The sequence below is a fragment of the Panthera pardus genome, unplaced genomic scaffold (genome assembly GCF_024362965.1).
Source record: "Panthera pardus isolate Hobbes unplaced genomic scaffold, ASM2436296v1 HiC_scaffold_12, whole genome shotgun sequence".
In the NCBI taxonomy this organism is placed as follows: Eukaryota; Metazoa; Chordata; class Mammalia; order Carnivora; family Felidae; genus Panthera; species Panthera pardus.
In genome coordinates, this window is record NW_026526677.1 from 49,102,919 (window position 1) to 49,123,621 (window position 20,703).

General features: G+C 41.7%; 1 protein-coding gene across 6 annotated transcripts in view; it reads right to left on the reverse strand.

Moving 5' to 3' along the window:
• Positions 1-8,179: 8,179 nt before the first annotated feature.
• ZNF143 (zinc finger protein 143) overlaps positions 8,180-20,703 on the reverse strand; it is a 55,388-nt gene continuing 42,864 nt past the window's right edge. For all 6 annotated transcript variants that reach the window (XM_019456267.2, XM_053900000.1, XM_019456270.2 and 3 more), the window contains 4 exons: positions 19,111-19,259; positions 15,830-15,991; positions 10,403-10,549; positions 8,180-9,185 (listed from right to left, as the gene is read on the reverse strand). In XM_019456267.2, coding sequence (XP_019311812.1) covers positions 9,102-9,185; positions 10,403-10,549; positions 15,830-15,991; positions 19,111-19,259 — 542 coding nt within the window. In that variant the 3' untranslated portion in view covers positions 8,180-9,101. The remainder of the gene's footprint in view (positions 9,186-10,402; positions 10,550-15,829; positions 15,992-19,110; positions 19,260-20,703) is intronic.

Here is a 20,703-nt window from a genome sequence, read left to right on the forward strand (position 1 = left end):
CCAGAGAGTGTGTGTGTCTTGTTCTACTCCTAACCCAGGGTAAACATACATACCTTCAGTGGAAGATGGCAGCAGATATACAAAGATGGAAGCAGGAGGATACATACCTGCAAGAGAACAAGTGGTAGCAGTGTTAATCACATGGTTCAGAAAATGAGAATGTCATCAGATGGTCTGTGGCTGTAGTTCTGCATCTATCCTCAGTTCTACTCACTACTCTCTTGCCTCAGACATAAGGCTGTCCATAGCTAGTGCTCCAGAATGGGAAATATCACACTGAACTACACGGTGCAAATAAAACTTCTATTTTATGATCCTGTTCTTCCAAAATTAGAGCATTTTTTTGTTTTTCTCTGGCCTTTTTTTCCTCCTTGGTTTTAAAATTAGAGTTATGGTGCTCCTGGGTGGTTCAGTTGGTTGTGTCCAACTCTTGATTTTGGCTCAGATTATGATCTCATGGGTTTGTGGGTTCGAGCCCCACACTGGGCTCTGCACTGATGCAGAGCCTGCTTCAAATTCTCTCTCTACTCCTCCCCCACTTGTACATGCTCTCTCTCTCAAAATAAACAAACTTAAAAAAAATCCGGGGCGCCTGGGTGGCTCAGTTGGTCGAGTGTGTGACTTCGGCTCAGGTCATGATCTCACAGGTCATGAGATTAAGCACCACTCTGGCTTGTCTGCTGTTGGCACAGAGCCTCTTCGGATCCTGTGTCTCCCTCTCTCATCATTCCCCTGCGCTCTCTCTGTCTCTCAAAAATAAATAAAGCATTTTTTTTAAATTAAGAGTTATGTACCTTTCTGTTACTGTTAATATACAGTCTCATTTATATTTTATTTTCAAAATCAATAGTTTTCCAGTCGAAAAATAGAGAACAGGGTAGATAGATCCTGTTCTCTTCATCTCTGACAGGGAAGAGAGAAGAGCAGATATATGACATGATCAAAATAGAGCACTAGTGGAGGACAGAGGAAGGTCTTTTGTGCCTTTTCCACTGTGCTGGCTCCTACCAGGGCATCAGCACTCCCGGACCGTCAAGGGAGAAAGTACATCTGCAGGAGGAAGTCACTACCTGACCATCCTCAGAGTCCCCCAGCTGGGAGGGTGGCCTCCCTCTTGCTGGGAAGGACTCTCGTGCCTCAACTTGCAAAGAGAGGAAGACCATCAAGCCAGAGCACCTATGTGCTTTAGAACTCTAAACTCAGTGACCAGAAACAACAGGAGTCCAAGGAAATCTCTGTAGAAGGTACAAATGCCAGTGGGCCATTTGATAGTGTTGCACTTGTGAGAGCTGCCAGTGTGGGTGGGGGCCTTTCCATGCCTTTTTATGAACTAATCCTGAGTAGAAGATCCTGGTTGCTGTTTCCTCACAGCCTGGACATCTGTGGTATGACTTCTCTGTTGACTCCCTTGCTCCTGAAGGAGCTCCAACGCCAATGCCAATGAATAGATGAGAATGAATGGGACATGGAGAACCAGAACAGGGATGGAGTTTCACCTCTAGTGGGCACTTCTCTTAGAAACCCTCCTGGTCCCTGGGCCGGGTTTGGCTGGACCAGTGGCTTTGAACTCTCAAGGCTAAAATACCCTGTGTAATTAGTTTCCTGTTGCTGCTGTAACAAATTGCCACAAACTTCTGGTTTAAAATCACACACACACACACACACACACACACACACACACACACACACTCACAAAGACACAAATTTATTCTATCATGTTTCTGGAGGTCAGAAGTCAGAAATTAGCTGCCAGGGTTAAAGTCAGGGTACATCAGGGCTGGTTCCTTTTGGAAGTTCTGAGGGAAAAATCCATTTTCCTTGCCTTTTTCAGCTTCTAGTAGCCACCTGTATTCCATGGCTTATGGCCTCTTTCTCCATCTTTGAGTCACATCACTCCAATCTCTGCTTCTGTCACCACAGGACTTTCTCCTCTGTCTCTTCCCATATTCCTCTTATAAGGACCACATCGGGTTCACTCAGATAATCCAAGATTGCCTCCCCATCACAAGATCCCTAATCACATATGCAAAGTCCCTTTAGCCATAAACAATAACACTCACAGATTCTGGGGATTAGGACATGGGGGGGCATTATTTAGCCTACCAAATCTTACGACCAGTCCACCCCAGGAACTCCCAGAGCACCCCACTCAGAAGCCTCCCGCTCAGTGCTGAGGCTTGGAGGAGCCTGATACAAGACTCTCCCATAATTTATCTAAGTGGTCCTCCATTAAGCTGTTTTGAAACTTTTGCTATTATGAGCAATGTTGCTTCAAGTATTCTTGACATCACTTGACATCACTTCTCCACACGTGAATATATCCTTAGGGTACATTATTAGGAGTAGAATTGTTGGGTCAAAGGACATGTGCACTTTAAACCTATTTCCCTATATCCTTACCAATAATAAATCAACTTTTTAATATATGGGGTACCTTAATGTCTCAGTCGGTTAAGTGTATGACTTAGCTCAGGTCATGATTTCGCCGTTCGTGAGTTTGAGCCTCTTGTCGGGCTCTGTGCTGATAGTTCAGAGCCTGGAGCCTGCTTTGGGTTCTGTGTCTCCCTCTTTCTCTGCTCCTCCCCAACTCATGCTCTGTCTCTGTCTCTGTCTGTGTCTCTCTCTCTCTCAAAAATAAACATTAAAAAAATGAAAAAAAATTTATTTGGTCAATATGATTATAAAGCCAAAAGTGGCTGTCAGATTGGGCAAGGAGATAAAACTCGTCTCCCAGGTCTGATGTGGGCATGTCCTTCTCAGTATCATCCCAGCGATCTGAGGGAGGCAGTCAGGGTCGTTCTCTTCCCATCACTCACCCTGTTTTCTCCCAGCATGAAATAATTTCCTTCCAGGTAGAGAAAAGAGCACCTCGCCCTCTACCTCCAGCCCAGGCACAGCTGGTTGAGTCAGAAGGAGGTGGTGAAGCAAGTAGTGTATAGTTGTGGATTGCTCCCTGGACCTACATAGCACCTCCTGCTGGAGACTGACTTCAAGGCTTATCATAGTGCCTTTAATTCATTAACTAGTTGCTTTCTTTTTGACTCTGAAATACCCACAATAGCAAAGCCAGCTTCACAATAGCAAAGCCAGCTTCACAATAGCGAAGATCATTTTTGCATAAAAAAAAAAAATGGTCCACTTTTCTACTGTTCCTGATTTTCTGTTGAAAAGAACATTAAGCAATTTCTGGATGTTAGGAAAGCCCTAAAACAGCTGAGAGGCTGCTTGCTTGATCAGTTTATCTGGGTAAAAGATCTGGTGAATGTTAAGAGCTGCTCTCAGGACGCTTATCGCTTAAAGCCTGCCACTGGCTTGGAGCAAAACTTTCCTATTTAAAAAGATAAGACAACCTCCTTGCCACAGCAGAGATTTTACCCCTGCTTTCTCCATAGAATTGTCTGGCTGCCACGGGGACTGAGTCTGTAACCCAGGTTAGAGCTGTTTTTCACAACGCTTTGTTAGGCAGGGTTGTACCTAATGAAGCAAAATGAAACCCCTGCTTGGGGACTGGAGGGTTCTCTGTGCCTCTCAAGCCAGGTGAGTTTAGAGCTGGAGGGAGCAGCTACAGGTCACCCACTGCTCTGCAAGGCCTCCAGGAGTTATGGGGGAGCCGAAGTTCCAGGTTATACTAATGGAGCCCATACTCTAAAAGGAGAAACAGATAATATATTTCCAAAACACAAGTCATACCTCTTGTGTGACAGTGAAAAGAGAAGGATTGATGGAAGAGCTTTCCCCAGTAGGGCAGGCTACATAATCTGTGGGACTCAGTGCAAAAAGAAAATATGAGCCTCTTGGTCAAAAAACAGGAAAAAAGTTCTGTTAAAGGTATGTATAAAGCCAGACACAAAAAGACAAATAGTGATGCCACTTATATGACATACTGAGAATAGTCAAATTCATAGAAAGTGAAAGTAGAAGGGTGGTTGCCGGGGGCTGGGGGTGGGGGGGAGGTGGGAGTTCTTGTTTCAGTTTGGGAAGATGAGAAAGTTCTGGTGATGGATGGTGGGGATGTTTGCACAATGATGTGGATGTGCGTAATAACACTGAACTGCACACTCAAAAATGGTTGAAATGGTAAATTTTATGTTATATGTATTTTACAACCACCGCCCCCCTGAAGGAATGCATGAGCTTTTTCCTTATTTTGAGGTCTCTCTCTCTTGACTTGTGATGGTGTTTTTTATTTGCTATCTAGCATCATTCTAGGTAAAGAAAAATTAATCTTAAATTTTTAGCATGAATTTTACCTTTCATCTTTATATTATGCAATGCCAGGGTTTTGTTTTGTTTTGTTTTGCTTTATTTTGTTTGTTTTTGAGAGGGAGAGAGAGGGGGGCAGGGGCAGAGAGAGAGGAAGATAGTCTGTGCTGATAGCAGAGAGCCCCATGTGGGGCTCGAACTCACGAACCATGAGATCATGACCTGAGCCAAAGTCAGACCCTTAACGGCTGAACCACCCAGATGCCCCTGTAATGCCAGTTTTAAATAAAAATATCATAGTGTTGAACTTGAATTTGAAATCACTGAAATTACATGATTCAAATTTTGTGGCTCTTCCTAGAGGGCACCTCAAGCTGGCTAGAAGGATCAAACACCAGCCAGGCTCAGGAAAGGTGGAAGGAGGAAGTGAGGACCCCCAGGTGCAGAGCCTATAGAAAGAGTCCTCTGGGTCATGGGACTTCACAGGTGCCTGAGGTGGTGCCGGTCTGGGCCTGACAGCTATCAGGTCCCCCTTCCCACAGGCCTACTCCTCCAGCCCATGAGAAACAGGCTACTCCCAGGGATCTTCAAAATTCAGAACTGGGACACACTCAGTACAGGGTGTGCACGAGGCCTCATCCCTGTCAGGACTTGGCTAACGTCAGCTGCCCACCTCAGCTCTGTGCTGCTGCCTGCCTGGAGTGAGGATGGCCGCCACCACGCCTGACTCCACAGGGGCATGTGCCTGACACTGACCTGTTGAAAGCAGAGGGCAATTGCAAGTTGAGGGAGAGACCAGGTCAGGTAAGGGAGTGACAGAGAACCCATCCACAGAGGCTGCAGGTGAGACTGTGTCCCATTGCTCCATGAGACTTCACCTGCAGAACACACATTCAGGGGCACCTGTGTGGCTCAGTCGGTTAGGTTAGGCAACTGACTTCAGCTCGGGTTATGGTCTTGAGGTTTGTGAGTTCAAGCCCCATAATGGGCTCACTGCTGTCAGCCCAGAGCCCTCTTTCGTTCCGTTCCTCTGTCTCCCTCTCTGCCCCTCCCCTGCTTGCATTCTCTCTCTCTCTCTCTCTCTCTCTCTCAAAAATAAATAAACCTAAAAAAGAAAGAACGCACAAAGATAAAACTATTAAGAATTCCAAGATTGCAGGGGCGCCTGGATGGCTCAGTCGATTAAGCGTCTGACTTTGGCTCGGGTCATGATCTCATGGTGTGTGGGTTCAAGCCCCATGTCAGGCTTTGTGCTAACAGCTCAGAGCCTGGAGCCTGCTTCAGATCCTGTGTCTCCCTCTCTCTCTGCCCCTCCCCCATTCACGCTCTCTCTGTCTCAAAAATAAGTAAACGGTAAAAACAAAATAAAAAAAAAAAAAAGAATTCCAAGACTGCAACCACAGTGCATTAAATCCCAAGTGCAGAGTCTGGTCAACTGTACTGGTCACAAGTCCATGAGGCAGCCTTGTTCCTCAGTCAAAAGAGAAGAGGGTATTTGGCTGGAGTATTCTTCGTAAGATCTCTGAGGAAACCTAAGTATAGAGAGTGCTTAAGTGGAAGGGGCTGAGGCAGCCTTTTTGCACTTCCCACATGCTCCCTTTCCCTCCTTGGCAACAGACTCCAGCTGTGCCCCTTTCCTTTTTGCCCTCTGCTTTCTTACTGTTGGGATCTACTGATAGTTGACTGGTCTATAGTCTTTTATATATATATATATATATATATATATATATATATATATATATCTTTTTATATTTATTTATTTTTGAGAGAGAGAGCGTGACTGGGGGAAGAGCAGAGAGAGAAGGAGACACAGAATCCGAAGCAGGCTCCAGGTTCCGAGCTGTCAGCACAGAGCCTGATGTGGGGCCCGAACTCATGAACTGTGAGATCATGACCTGAGCCGAAGTTGGATGCGTAACCGACTGAGCCACGCACGTACCCCAACTGGTCTACAGTCTTATGTGAGCTAGGAAACACTGGAACACAAATTCCTCGGAGTCCAGTCCATTTTAGTGCTGAATGCATGGTTTCCCGACATTACTTACCTAGTCCTGGAGCTGCCGTGCAGGAAAGGCAGCATGGGATATCACCCAAATGACCACCCCGAGGTGGAGGGGCACAGAGAGCTGTCCGGCCTTTGGGGCAGCTGCCACCTTTGGAGAGTTGAGGAAGCCAAGTTCTTCTCTTACTCTATTTCCTAAATTCTTAATGACTGCAGACTGTAGGCAATGTTCTTTTTCTCTGTAGTGGCCTCAAGTTGTATCTGGGAGAGTGAGGGGTTTTCTTGGACTCAGTTTTGCCTTGAGCAACTGCCTGGATCCCATTGCAGTTACGCTCCAACAGGCTCCATTTGTAAAGTACTTGTGTTTCATCAAGGGTCTTTGGGGACTTTCCAACTTTGGAGGGCTCCTTTATGCATCCTACACTCTGAAGAAACCCTGCACCAGCTTAACTAGCAACTGCACATCAGCTGGAGTCTTCCCTTGGGGGAAATGTGCCACCACCCATCCCCAGGAAGGCAGGTAGGGGACAAACCAGCAGCGTCCCTCTGCCCTTTTCTCTGGTGCCGGTAGGAAGGCATTTTCTTTGGAGCTGAGGGATAAACAGGCCTGCCAGCAGAGTCCAGCTCAGCCCTGTCCAGTCTAGCTGGCAAAGGAGCTGGGGTGAGGGAGAAAGCCTGGAATCTGAGCACAGGCAGTAAGGGGCCCAGGGAGGCTGATAGCGTGGGCTTGGTCCTGGGAAGCACAGCAGGCCTAGCTGGGCCCGGCAGAGGAGCCCCGTCAGCAGCCAGGACTGGGGCTGGGAGGCCAGAGCACCACCCTTTGACTTTGCAGATCCTCTTCTTTCTCTGCCTCCCCATATCAGCCCCTTTCTGAGCCTTAGCAGGCCTTAGCTGTGAGTTCTTTGTGTGCTTTAAGGTCTCAGGCAAGAGAGAAGACCGGATCTGTGTGTGACTAAGACCCTTTCTAATGTTAAATATCTGTGAAGCGCTTTGAAGGGAAAGCAACCAGTCGCCTGCCCAACCCTGAAGGGTTCCCATTTCAGATAAGTAAGTCATGACCCTTTTTTAGCAAGACTTCAAAGAACCTCATCAAAGATAACATTTGTATTAAATACAACAGTACATTTTTTCCCTTTTTACCATAAAGCTTGAAATGAAACATGAGAGCGGCATTTCAGCTCTCTGGCAAACAAAGCACAGTGAACACGGTGAAGGAGGGATTACTGCAGGGTAAGCCTCCCCCTCCTTTCTTTTTTGGAACTTGGTGGACCCTAAGCTAAATTTCTGACATTAGACATGGTTTTTCGAGTGCTCTGGTCATTGGGCAATCAGAAAATACCAGAGCTCATCTTGATAATCTTTGCCGCAAGCATCATCTGAGAAGGCAGTTGTGGTGTGGTGAAAGCACACTGGACATGGGGGTCAGACTGTCTGGGTTCTCTGGGGTAACTGGGTGGCTCAGTTGGTTGAACATCCGACTCTTGACTCTTGCTTTCGGCTCAGGTCGTGATCTCCCAGTGTCATGAGTTGGAGCCCTGCATTGGGCTCCATGCTGACAGTGGGGAGCCTGCTTGGGGTTCTTTGTCCCTCTCTGCTCCTCCCCCACTCATGCCTGTGGGCACTCTTTCTCTCTCAAAATAAGCAAAAAAAAAAAAAAAAAAAAAAAAAGCCTGGGTTCTCAAGTCTTTGCCTTGCCTCTTCACAGAGGGCCTGGGTGGAGACACAACTTCTTTGGACCCTCTGTTTCTCCTTGTATAAATGGGGATAATGGGGATAATAAATCCCGTATATCTCACAAAATTGTTAGAAGAGCATAACAATGTATGAAAAAATACTTATTCTGTGCTTGATAAACAATATACTCTCAATATACTCTCAATATATGTGTGTTGGGTTATAACTGATGGCATTTGTGCTCTTTTCTACCACACTCTCTCCCACACCCATACCACGTTAATAAAACAAATATAAAGGTAACATTTTAAAAATTGCTGTATTCAAAATTAATAATAAACTTTAGGGTAAATAAGCTTTAAAACAAAAGTACATAAGCAAAAATAAATAATTTACACGGACCCACTAACCTAATTTTCAGAGGAAAGCCATGTCCAATTACAGCACTACTATCCCGGGCTCCAGCCTATGGTCAAACTTTGATAGTTCATTATTTTTAAAAAACAGTAACAAAAAAAACTGAACGCTAAGTAAAATCTTTAACAAAACCAAAGCACTGGATTTAACTTTTTAATTTTAAATAACCAAACTTTCTCATTTTATACATAATCCAATGTAATGGATCCAATTCAATATAATTAGCATTTCAGCTTGAAGAGTTGGTATTTTAACAGGGATGGAAAACTATAATGAATAGTTTTCAAACCGTGAGGTACAAAAAAAAAACCAGACACGTATACAGTAGAACAAAAACTGCAGACACTCTATTAACTTGGGGAAATATTTGAAGGCTTTACATCCTTTATTATCCATGATGGCTTCTGGAATTGATTGTTTGAAGTATAGAACCTTTAACATTTTAGATACAGCCTTTATTTTATTTGTCACAGTAAGTTAAAAATCCATCATAAGACTCCATAAGACTTTGCTGATCTTGCATGTGGACTCTAGGAGTTTGTGAACTGATAAAAGAGTAACATGAAAATTTACTGTATTGCCCTAATTTCATACATCCTTGTACACAATGAATCAGTTTGGGAATCTATTCCAAGGGTTATATACACAAAAGTGTCAAGAATAAAATGTTCTCCACTCTTGCATAAAAACGTGTACAGTATTTCAGGAATGGAAAAATTCTAATTTTCCTGGGCCCGGGTTCCTGGGTGTCTGCTGCCCAAAGACGAAAGGCTCCTCCTGCTGCGATGCTCCACTGTTCTGAGGATTAATCATCCAACCCTGGTGTTTCTCCTTGTTGGATCCTAGATGCTATTCTGATGGCTTCTTCCAGAGATGGCTGTTCTCCAAGCTGAAACAGGAACAGACACAAAGCCACAGTCAAGATAATACCGAAGAAACAGTATATGCCCGAAGTAAAATCTCTGTAATTCTGACACCTGGACTCGTTAAGATACGACTGCTGATCCAATCATTAAGAGCACACAAAAAATTCTTGCGGGAGAATAATGTAGTTTCTTACTTTAGGATTTTGCAGTTTTGTTTTGTTTAAGTAGGCTCCGTGCCCAACCTGCAGCTTGAACCTCATGACCCTGAGACTGAGAATTGCATGCTTTACCTACTGAGTCAGCCAGGCGCTCCATCTTTCTTTAGGATTTTCTTTTAAGCTTATGTTATTTAAGCTTATATCTTTTAGGCTTATATATTTATTTTGAGAGAGAGAGAGAGAGAGAGACAGCAAGGGAGGGGCAGAGAAGAGGGGAGAGAGAGAATCCCAAACAAGCTCCGTACCATCGGCCCAGAGTCCCGACGTGGGCTCGAACTCACAAACTGTGAGACCATGACCTGAGCCGAAATCGAGTCAGATGCTTAACCAACTGAGCCACCAGGCACCTCTTCCTTTAGGACTCTGATACACCTTCACTCATGCAATGGACAAAAGATGCTCATCTTTTCCAATGGAGGTATTCAGAGAGCTTCCTGAGTCTTTAGCTTCTATACCATAAACTAAATTAAAAACAATGGTTGGCATTTTCCTGAGTGTGTTCTAACTCTTTTCCAAGTAAATACATGAAAAACAACTCTTCCCAAGGAAAGGTAATCTGTATTCTAGACTGTCTGCCTGAATCCAGTGACTTCCCCAAGAATAGTTTCTTCTGTCTTCTGATGTTCCCCCAACATAAAATAGGGCTGTGCAGTGATTCTCAGAGGACTAACTTGGGTCTACGTTTATACTAGGTTCATTTCCAAGTGCTTTACAGAATCCTGCCTAATTAGACTTATTTTGAAAGTAAAGATAGCTGGCTGGGTACATACTGGGATGTATACCAGAAGCTTTGTTTTTCTTACTATAAATCCCCCTAAAAAATGTAAAGATAATAGCGAACAAAGTGCCAGTCTCTTTGAAACCACCTCAAACACAGCAATTTCCTTCTAGTGGCTAAGTGACACAGATTAGTCTGTCCCCAGCCTCCCCTAAAGGTTCTGAATAAAGCACAATGTGCAAGGTTGAGAGCTAGGAAGTAGCTCTCCTTCCTGTTGACTGAGGACAGCTGCTACAGAACTCACCTGAACTGCAATCTGGGTGCCATTGGATGTTGCCACTAAGGTCAGAGGTCTGGTTTCTGTGGTTACTAAATGATGGCTGTGCTGTTGATGCCCCATTTCTGATGAGGCAGTATGGAATGCTGCCAAGTCCTGAGCCACAATTGCAACCTTAAACAAAAAATACACAAAATAAAGCTATGATTAAATACATTAAACTCCATTTAATGCAAGGGACTGTCTTGAAATTTGAAAGGAAAAACTCCCTTCTGACCACAGACTTGTAGAAGCCTAAAGTTGGAAGAGAACTTCTATATTGTCTATCTTAGACTCTTTTTTGTTTGAAGAAGTTGAGGCTCAAAAAGAAGGCATTTATCTAAGCTTATGTGAACCAATGACATAACAGGGTAGAGGACACTTGGCAGGTAGGTCTGCTACACCAGGCTTCATTAACCAGGACAGACGTGACCATGCTTAGGATCTCCTACCCTAAGTGGCTGCTTGGTATGTTACACATGTAGAGTAATTCATATCTCAAATGTCTATTTATTCCTGAGTTGGGATCAGTGAAACATAATATATACTATTTTCTCTTGTTTACCTGATGCATTTTTTTTTATTAAAAAAAACTTTTTAAAAATTTTATATATAGAGAGAATGAGCAGGAGAGAGGGGTAGAGGGAGAGAGAGAATCTTAAACAGGCTCCATGCTCAGCACAGAGCCTAAGGTGGGGGTCAATCCCACAACCCTGGGATCGTGACCTGAGATGAAATCAGGAGTCAGACGCTTAACCAACTCAGCCACCCAGGCACCCCTACCTGTTGGGACTTAAAATTAGATTTCCATTTAACTAGGAAAACTGAAAAGACTAGGGATTGACTGGAAGGGATGACAAGGGAACTTTCTGGGGGTGATGAAAATGTTGGGGATGGTGTTATATGCGTGTGTATGTGTAACAACTCACTGAATTGTAAATTTAAAATTTGTTATTTCACTGTAAATTTTACCTCAATTAAGAAAAAATAGATCGTGAGTCGATCTGAAAAACATGTTCAACCTCGTTAATGATCAGACAAATGAAAATAAAAACAGAATTCAACTTCTGCTTGTAAATTACACAAGTATGTTAAAAATCTTCAATGCTAGCAAGAAGAGTACAGTGAACCAAGAAAGCTTTTAGATCCATGGTGCAATTGTTAAAACTTTTTGGAAGAAAAATTGGCAGTATGTAGCAAACAGCTTAAAATACTTTATATCATTAATCCAGTAATTCCATGCTAGAGTTTGTTCCTATGAAGATAATCAAAGGCTTATACAACAATTTATGTTTGTGGAATGAGTTAATGAGTTCCATTTGATAGATTATTTTACAAATGATAAGAATCCTTTTACAAGAACATTTAATTGGTATGAGAAAGTGCTCAGAATGTAGTGTTAGATGGATGACAGGCATACAAAATTATAATCCTAATTCTGTATACATACACACACACACACACACACACACACACACACACACACACACGAAGTAAGTAGTCCTAAATGTTGAGACTAGTTATTTTACAACAAAAGATTATAGCTGATTTTTAGTTTGCATCTCTATTTTTAATTCTTCTGGAAATATATCTGCAAGTGGTATTAGTGGATCATATGTAGTTCTATGTCAACTTTTTTTTTTTTTTTTTTTATGTTGGCTCTAAGACCGATGTGGGGCTTGAACTCATGACCCCAAGATCAAGAGTTGCATACTGTACCAACTGAGCCAGCCAGATGCTCACTATGTTCAACTCTTTGAGGAACTGCTATACTGTTTTCCACAGTACTGGCACCGTTTTACATTCCTGTGAGCAATCCACAAGATGTCTCTGCATCTTCGTCAACACTTGGTACTGTTTTCTGGATAACAGCCTAAACTAATGGGGGTGAAGTGGTATCTCACTGTGGTTTTGATTTGTGTTTCCCTAATAACTAATGATGTTGAGCATCTTTTCATATGCTAATTGGCCATCTGTAAAACTCCTTGGAGAAATGTCTATTCAAGTCCTTTGCTCATGTTTAAATTGGATTGCTTGTTTTTTTGTTGCTGAGTTATAGGAAGTCTTTATTCTAAATATTAATCCTTATCAGATACATAATTTGCAAATATTTTCTCTCATTATGTAGAATGTCTTTTCACTCTCCTGGTAGTAGCCTTTAATGCACAAAGTTTTTCATTTTTAACAAGTTTAATTTATCTATTCTTCTTTCATTGCCTCTGCTGTGATACATAAGAAATAACTGTCATACATAAGAAATAATTTCCCAATCCAGTATCATGAAGATTTTCATCTATGTTTTCTTCCAAAAAGTTAATCTTTATATATGATATAAGGTAAGGGTCCAACATCATTCCTTCTCACGTGGATATTTTTTTTACCAGCACCATTTGTTTAAAAGACCATCCTTTCCCACTAGTCAAATTTTAATTGTTGAGATTTAATGGACTATATATTTGATGGTTTACTTCTAGACTCTTTATTCTATTACATTAAGAATATATATTACTTTTATAATCTGAAATTAACAAAAAAAATTAACAAAAAAATAGATACTGTCTGTACCTGCGAACTAGGTTTTCAAGGCACCTGGAAAACTGAGGCTAAGAAATCCAATGACCTTAATTTAAAAAAAAAAAAAAAAAAAAGGCAGGGAAAGACCACCTGCTTTCTTCCTGTGCATGTAAAGAAATAGGTAATTTAAGGGTTACAGATAATTCAAAGGTGGTGTCTGGACACCCCAAGTGGATAGTCATCAGCTGCCCAATGGCCTACAGTTGCAGCAGAAGGAGATGTGGCAGCAGCTGGTCCTCAAGGGAAACCCCCGCTCCTGTTGTGATATCCCTGCTTGCTGAAAGCTGCCTGCCTTCATTCCAGCCCTCAAAACCGCCTCTCCTAAAATTTTCCTAGTCCCCAGGCTACAGATAAGCTACAAAAGAATGCTTGGTTTAGGGCCACTATTCTTACAGACCTGCAACTATAACTGGTACAAGGTGTATTTACCCAGGCTGTGTCATACACCCAATCCAGGAATCCTAGAGCCATGGAAATGACTGGGACCATTCCGTAAGACAGCCTGAAAGCTAGTGGCTGGGTTTCAAGTTAGTTTCTGTTTTTGCATCGGGTATAATTAGCAAACAATAAAAATGCATGAATCTTTAGGTGTTCTGTTGAGTTTTGACAGTTAGATACATCTGTGGAACCACCACCTAAAACAAAATAGAGAACAGTTCCTTCATATTCCATTCCATCAATTTCCTTCCCCCAGTCAAGCAGCATTTTCTGATTTCTATCACCATGGATTTGTTTGGTCTGTTCTTGGATTTCATGTAAGTGAAATCGTATAATATGTATTCTAGTGGAATTGCTGGGTCGTGGAGTATAAGAAACCACCAAACAGTTCTCCAAAGTGGTTGTATCATTTTACACTCCCACTAGCATGTACAAATATTTTAGCTGCTTCGTATCTTTACCAAATGTTAGTCAAGTCTTTTTTATTTTAGTCATTTTGAGCACTTTTTTGTGTCATTGGCCGTTCTTGAGTCTTCTTTTATGAGAGGTCTGTTCAAGTGAGTGGTCAAATGATCTGCTCATTAAAAAATTTTTTATTTAGGGTGCCTGGGTGGCTCAGTCATTAAGCATCTGACTTTAGCTTAGGTCATGATCTCACAGCTCAGGAGCCCATGCCCCGCTTCGGGTGAGCCCCACTTCACTCTCTCTCACACTCTCTCTCTCCCTCTCTGCACCTCCTGGGATTCTCTCTCTGCCCCTTGCTCACTTGTGCACCCACCCGCCTCAAAACATACATTTTTAATTAATTTTGCTCATTTTTTATGGCCTATTATTCATCTTTTTATTGTTGATTTGTAGAAGTTTGTTACCTATTCTCAATTCCACTGTTAGATATATATAGCGTGAATGTTTTTCTCAGTTTGAGGCTTATCTTCTTCTTAAGAGGCTTATCTTACCTTTTTCCCAGTTTGAGGCTTTTCTTAATGGTGTCTTTTGGTGAGCAGAGTTAATTTTGACGAAGTTCAATTTATGTTTTTTTCTTTCCTTGGTAGTGCATTTTTAGGAAATCTTTAGCCAAGTTTGCAAAAGTATTCACTTCTCTTCTAGAATCTTTATGATTCTGAGTTTTGTATTTCAAGGTATAGAAGACTTTCTTTCAACCTTGTTCTTTTTTCTTGTTTTGTTTATCATAGGTCCTTTCCATTTTCATGTATATTTTAAAGTGAGATTATTTAATATCTTCAAAAAAGCCTCTGGAATTTTGATTGTGATGGTATTGAATTTATAAATGAATGAGAGCTACTAATTTTGACAGACTCTTTCATTGAACATGGTAAGGTACCTGCAGTGAATCTCAACAATGCTGTCAGCATAGTACAAGAAGATGTAAAATGTATTAATATCATGGATTTTAAGGGAAATGAAAAACTAAAACTACAGAGAGATACATGAGATTGGCAAAAATCCAAAAGTTTGGTACCTCTGTATTGACTATACAGAAGGGAAGAGGCGCTCTCGAATGCTGCTGGTGGTACTGTGGACTGTACAACACTAGAAGGGAAGCTTGGCACTACTTACCCCAATTACAAATGCATGTATCTTTTCACCCAGCAACTCCTCTCTAGGATTTACCTGGCAGACATACTCACCCATATGCAAAATCACATGAGCACACAAAGTTACATGTTTGAAACAGCACAAGACTTCGATTAGGGTGTTCATAGAGTAAAATATGAGACAGCTTTAAAAAAGAATGAGGAAGCTCTCTACATAATGAAATAGAAACATTTTCTAGATGTATCATTAAGTTAAAAAAAAAAAACCCAAGGTGAAGAACAGTATAGTTTACTACCATAAGAAAAACAAAAGTGGAGAAGAGGACTATTTCTATTTATTTGTATATGCCTAATGAATGGCTGGAAGACTACACAAGAAACTAATAACAGTGGATTATCTCTATGGAGGCAAGAACGAGGTTGATGGAGGCAGGGGTAGGAGGGAGACTTTTCACTGCATACCTGTATATACTTTTTGATTTTTGAACTATGTGACTATATTATTCAAAATATTAAATAAACTTTGCTGATGAATTTTTCCTAAGTATCTGGTGAACACTTTATGAACCATTAATGAACCCTTAATATATACCTAGGCTTTATATTAAGTACTATGTACGTATTATCTCATTCAATCCTTATATCAACCTCATGGTGTAGATGCTACAATCACTCCTGTTTTACAGAGCAGGAAAACCTCAGACTCAGAAGGTCATGTGGCTAATAAGCCGTAAAACTGGAATTCAATCCAAAGTGTGTGAGATTAACCACCACACCACCCTGTATATCTATGAAATAGTTTTGATAATGATATATGTATTGATTAATATAAAAAAATAGCAATCACCTGCTGCCCTTCTGTGCCCTCAGCAGTAACCATAGCAACAGAGTGCGTTCCTGCCGAGGAGATGACTGCGTCGTGAGCTGGGACCGTGATAGGTGTGCCATCCTGCGTTACCATCGTGATGGTATTGCCAATGGCTTGCATGTCAGCTTGAGATATGTTGACCTGCAACACAATGCATTTTACATATCAGTCTGTTTCTTGTTCTATTTGGCAATTTTTAGTAAGGACTAGGCCTAGTCCTTAAATAAGTCTACTCTGTGGAGCAAATAAGAATTCTATAATGGAATAAACTCTTTAGAAAGAGATCGTTAGAAAAACTTTTTATTTTTTAAAGATTTTATTTTTAAGTCATCTTTATGTCCAACATGGGGTTCCAACTAATAACCCCAAGATCAAGAGATCAGGGGTTGCATGTCCTACTGACTGAGCCAGTTAGGTATCCCCAAACTGATTCTTTCTTTCTTTATTTAAAGTAGACTTCACGCCCAGTTCAGAGCCTAACACAGGGCTTGAACTCATGGCCCTGAGATCAAGACCTAGCTGAGATCAAGAGTTGGATGCCTGGGGCACCTGGATGGTTCAGTTGGTTAAGCATCTGACTCTTGATTTTGGCTCAGGTCGTGATCTCATGGTTTCGTGGATTCGAACCCCGTGTGGGGCTCTTTGTGCTACTTGCATGGAGCCTGCTTGGGATTCTCTGTCTCCTTCTCTCTCTGCTCTTCCCCTGCTCATGCTATCTCTCTCAAAATAAATAAATAAACTTAAAAAAAAAAAAAAAAAGAGTTGGACGCTTAACCGATTGAGTCACCCAGGCGCCCCAAGCTATTTCTTAAATGCACTTCCTCCTCTCCATCTCTACTGCCAATTTACACCCTTACTTTTTCCTTGTCTGACTTTCCACAATAATACAACTTCTTTTTAGGTATCCAGTCTAACCCTTTCTTAAGCCATCCTCTACCTTGACACCTTTTTAAAAGAACAAATTTCATTATGCTCCCTGTTCAAATCCCCAGGGCCCCCCATCACTAGAGTTTAGACTTTTTACATGGTATTCATGACCTTTTGCAATCTGGCCTTTAACAGCATCTGTAGACTCATCTTCCACTACTTCTAAACCAGCATCTGGCATTCCAGCCACAACTAATCATTTGCAGTCCCAGAGTGTCATATTCTCTTCTATTTTCCTGGCTTTTCCCTTCCCTTCACTCTGCCTGCCAAACACATGAAAACTCCTCAAGATCCAACTAAATGGGGGGCACCCGGGTGGCTCAGTCAGTTAAGCATCCAACTACAGCTCAGGTCATGATCTCGCTGTCCGTGAGTTCAAGCCCTGCATTGGGCTCTGTGCTCACAGCTTGGAGCCTGGAGCCTGCTTCAGATTCTGTGACTCCCTCTCTCTCTGCCCCTCCCCCACTCGTGCTCAGTCTCTCTCTGTCTCGAAAAAATGAATAAATGTTAAAAAAAAAAAAAAAAGATCCAACTAAATGGCCATTCTCTAAAAGGGTCTCCAAGGTTCCTTCAGGAATAATCATTTACTCCTTCCTCCAGGCTGCCACTGCACTTTACACATTCCTCAATTACATACCCATCATAAGAGGTTATTGTTCATTTAGAAATATCTCTCTCCTCGACTATGATACCCCCCCTTCCTATATTCCCCACATTCAGCCTACCAAAGTATCTGGCATTGGGTAGACATTCCATAAATATTTGCTATTTAACTGACTAAAGGAATGGAAGAGAAATCTAATCCCTGAAGGAAATGGGAAGGTTACATCTGGAGAAAATACATCGGGATAAGGAAAATAGCTGCTCTGGAACACATGAAGGGGGATGAGGCTCACTTTATGTGGTCAGAGAGAAACCAGGAGTGGCTGACATAGCAGGAGGTTCCAGTCTGATAAACATTAGAATTACCCAACAATGGAACAGGCTGCTTCTTTTGAAACTGCCTTATCTGTTTGGGGGCTCCTGGAGAGGGGAATTCTCTTGGGAGGGAGGGAGGGAAGGAGGTTACATCACATTACTTCCAGAGGGCCTCTGTCTGTGATGATCTAATTCAAGAAAAAGTCTTAGGATTGATGCTAAATTAAAACTGGGTTAGTAAATATGTTTAATCTTGCACAGCAATCAGTGGACAAAGAATACTGTGAGGGTGAGGAATTAGTGCCATCAAAAGTGAGGGGGAAGGGAATGAATGGGATGGTACAAGCACTTTTAATTTTCCAATCCTGAATATGTGCTGCTTCCTAGTTAGCATCAGCATGGTAACAGTTATCAACACAAAGGGCAGATTCATCATGGGAGGTAAGCTCTGAGAGAGACAAGTAAGGAGAGAGTTCTCCATGGAAAAGACAGTTATAGGAGGATAAAGAACCCCATATGCTCATTTCTACCAGGTACTAAGACAACCTTAGTTGGAGCCTAAAAATAAAATCAAGGGGCGCCTGGGTGGCGCAGTCGGTTAAGCGTCCGACTTCAGCCAGGTCACGATCTCGCGGTCCGTGAGTTCGAGCCCCGCGTCAGGCTCTGGGCTGATGGCTCGGAGCCTGGAGCCTGTTTCCACTTCTGTGTCTCCCTCTCTCTCTGCCCCTCCCCCGTTCATGCTCTGTCTCTCTCTGTCCCAAAAATAAATAAAAAAACGTTGAAAAAAAAATTAAAAAAAAAAAAATAAATAAAAATAAAATCAAGTCTGGATTATTTTAGGCTAGTGGCATCTAGAAACGTTCAGAGAATAACCATTATACTGCTTTTCCTGGGGAAATCAAGATACCTTTCTATGAATTCTGGGAGATAAGTTAAGTGAACTTCCATGACTCCAGGGAGGGAGACAGACACACTTTGGAAATTTTATAAGTTTTGCCCATCACTGACTTCCCAGGATCTTTTAATGATCAACCCCTCAGCCAAGGCTCTGTTGGTTTCTCAATCTCACCTCCTGGATCTAATCAGCTACTAAATCCTATCCTTTCTCTGAATTATATTTTCACACAGATCCTTTACTTTTCAAGCCCTCCATTTCACTGTGGTTCTGACCTCTACCACCTCACCTTTGAGCTATGCCAATAACACCATGGGAATGCTGGACTCACAACCATGCTGTCTCTCCTAATGTTCCTGTATGTAGCCTCTTTCAGCAGACTACTAGAAAGCCTTCGGGAGATCTAGCATTGCTTGCAAGCTGATATTCAAGGCTTTCCTCGATTAAGGCCCAACCTGCCTTTCATGCCCATGTTCAGAGAAACAATATTTAACTTGTTTGGCTTTTGGTGGATACTTACATGCTGAGTCCCATCCTGGGATATGAGTGTAACTTGTTGACTCAACCCAGACTGGGTTACTGTGGCTACTTGTGTAGACACAACATCATCCCCTTCTACACCTGTAACATATGTGATCTGGGACCCTTTAAGAACATCTTCATTTTGACCTATTTAAAACAAATGAATCATTTATTTGACCAACCAAGCAAGCTGTTTAGAAAACAGAGGATATTTTCTTTCTTTCTTTCTTTTTTTTTATCACTTTGAATATTTACTTTTTCCCCAAGTTTTTACTTTAATTACAGTTAACACACAGTGTTGTATTTGTTTCAGGTGTACAATACAGTGACTCAACAATTCCATACATCATCTGGTGCTCATCATGACAAATGCTCTCCTTAATCTCTATCACCTATGTAATCCCCCATCCACCTGTCCTCTGGTAACCATCAGTTTGGTCTCCAGAGTTAAGATCCTGTTTCTTGATTTGTCTCTCTTTCTCTTTGCTTGTTTTGTTTCTTAAATTTCACATATGAGTAAAATCGTATGGTATTTCTCTTTCTCTGACTTATTTCACTTAGCATAATACTCTCTAGCTCCATCCATGTCATTGCACATGGCAAGATTTCATTCTTTTTTATGGCTGAATAATATTTCAGTGTGCTGGTATAACACTCTGAATTAGTGTTTTTGTATTCTTCAGGTAAATAGCCAGTAGTGTCATTGCTGGATTAAAAATAGCTCTATTTTTAACTTTTTGAGGAACCTCCATATTGTTTTCAGAGTGGCTGCACCAGTTTGCATTCCCACCAACAGTGCACAAGGATTCCTTTTCCTCCATATCTTCACCAACACCTGTTGTTTCTTGTGTTGTTGATTTTAGCCATTCTGACAGGTGTGAGGTGATATCACATCATAGTTTTGATTTGCATTTCAAAAACAGAGAATACTGTAAATATGACAGACATTTATACAAATTAAAGTGTATACATGTTATAGTCCAAATCATATGGCTTCTAGCACCTCCTTTTAATTCCTCTACCTTTACTTTTGTAAAGCCAAGCCAAATCAAAGCAGACCAAACCAAACCTTTCCACATCAAATTTAAATATTCTAATTTTGGGAGACCACTCTTATTCTTAATTGGAGTAATTATGTGATACTGTGCATGTGTGCTGGGGGGCAGGGGGAGTACTGAACAGGAAGACTGCCTGGCAAATACCCTTCCAACATGGCAAGTATGCTAAGTTCTTGCAGTCACTTAAGAAGCTTTTAAATATGATAACACAATCTTCATAAACATTAGCCGCAAAACCAGAACGGTGTGTAAACAGAACCTACTAATACTAAATTACTTACTCTTTAACACAAGTGATTGACCACAAGTCATCAGTACACAATGACCACATTGTGTAAAGACAATGTAATGGCACATTATCTGGGGAGAGGTTAATCATTTAATAAGGGACAGAACAGGAGCACCCATCCACTTCCTTAGGTCATGAAGAACCAGCAAGTAGACAGCAATTTCAACAGTCCATTAGTGCTATACTTGGCAACCAGGAAGTCTGCTGATCTATTTTTTCATCACTTTTCACCTCCCAGGAAGCC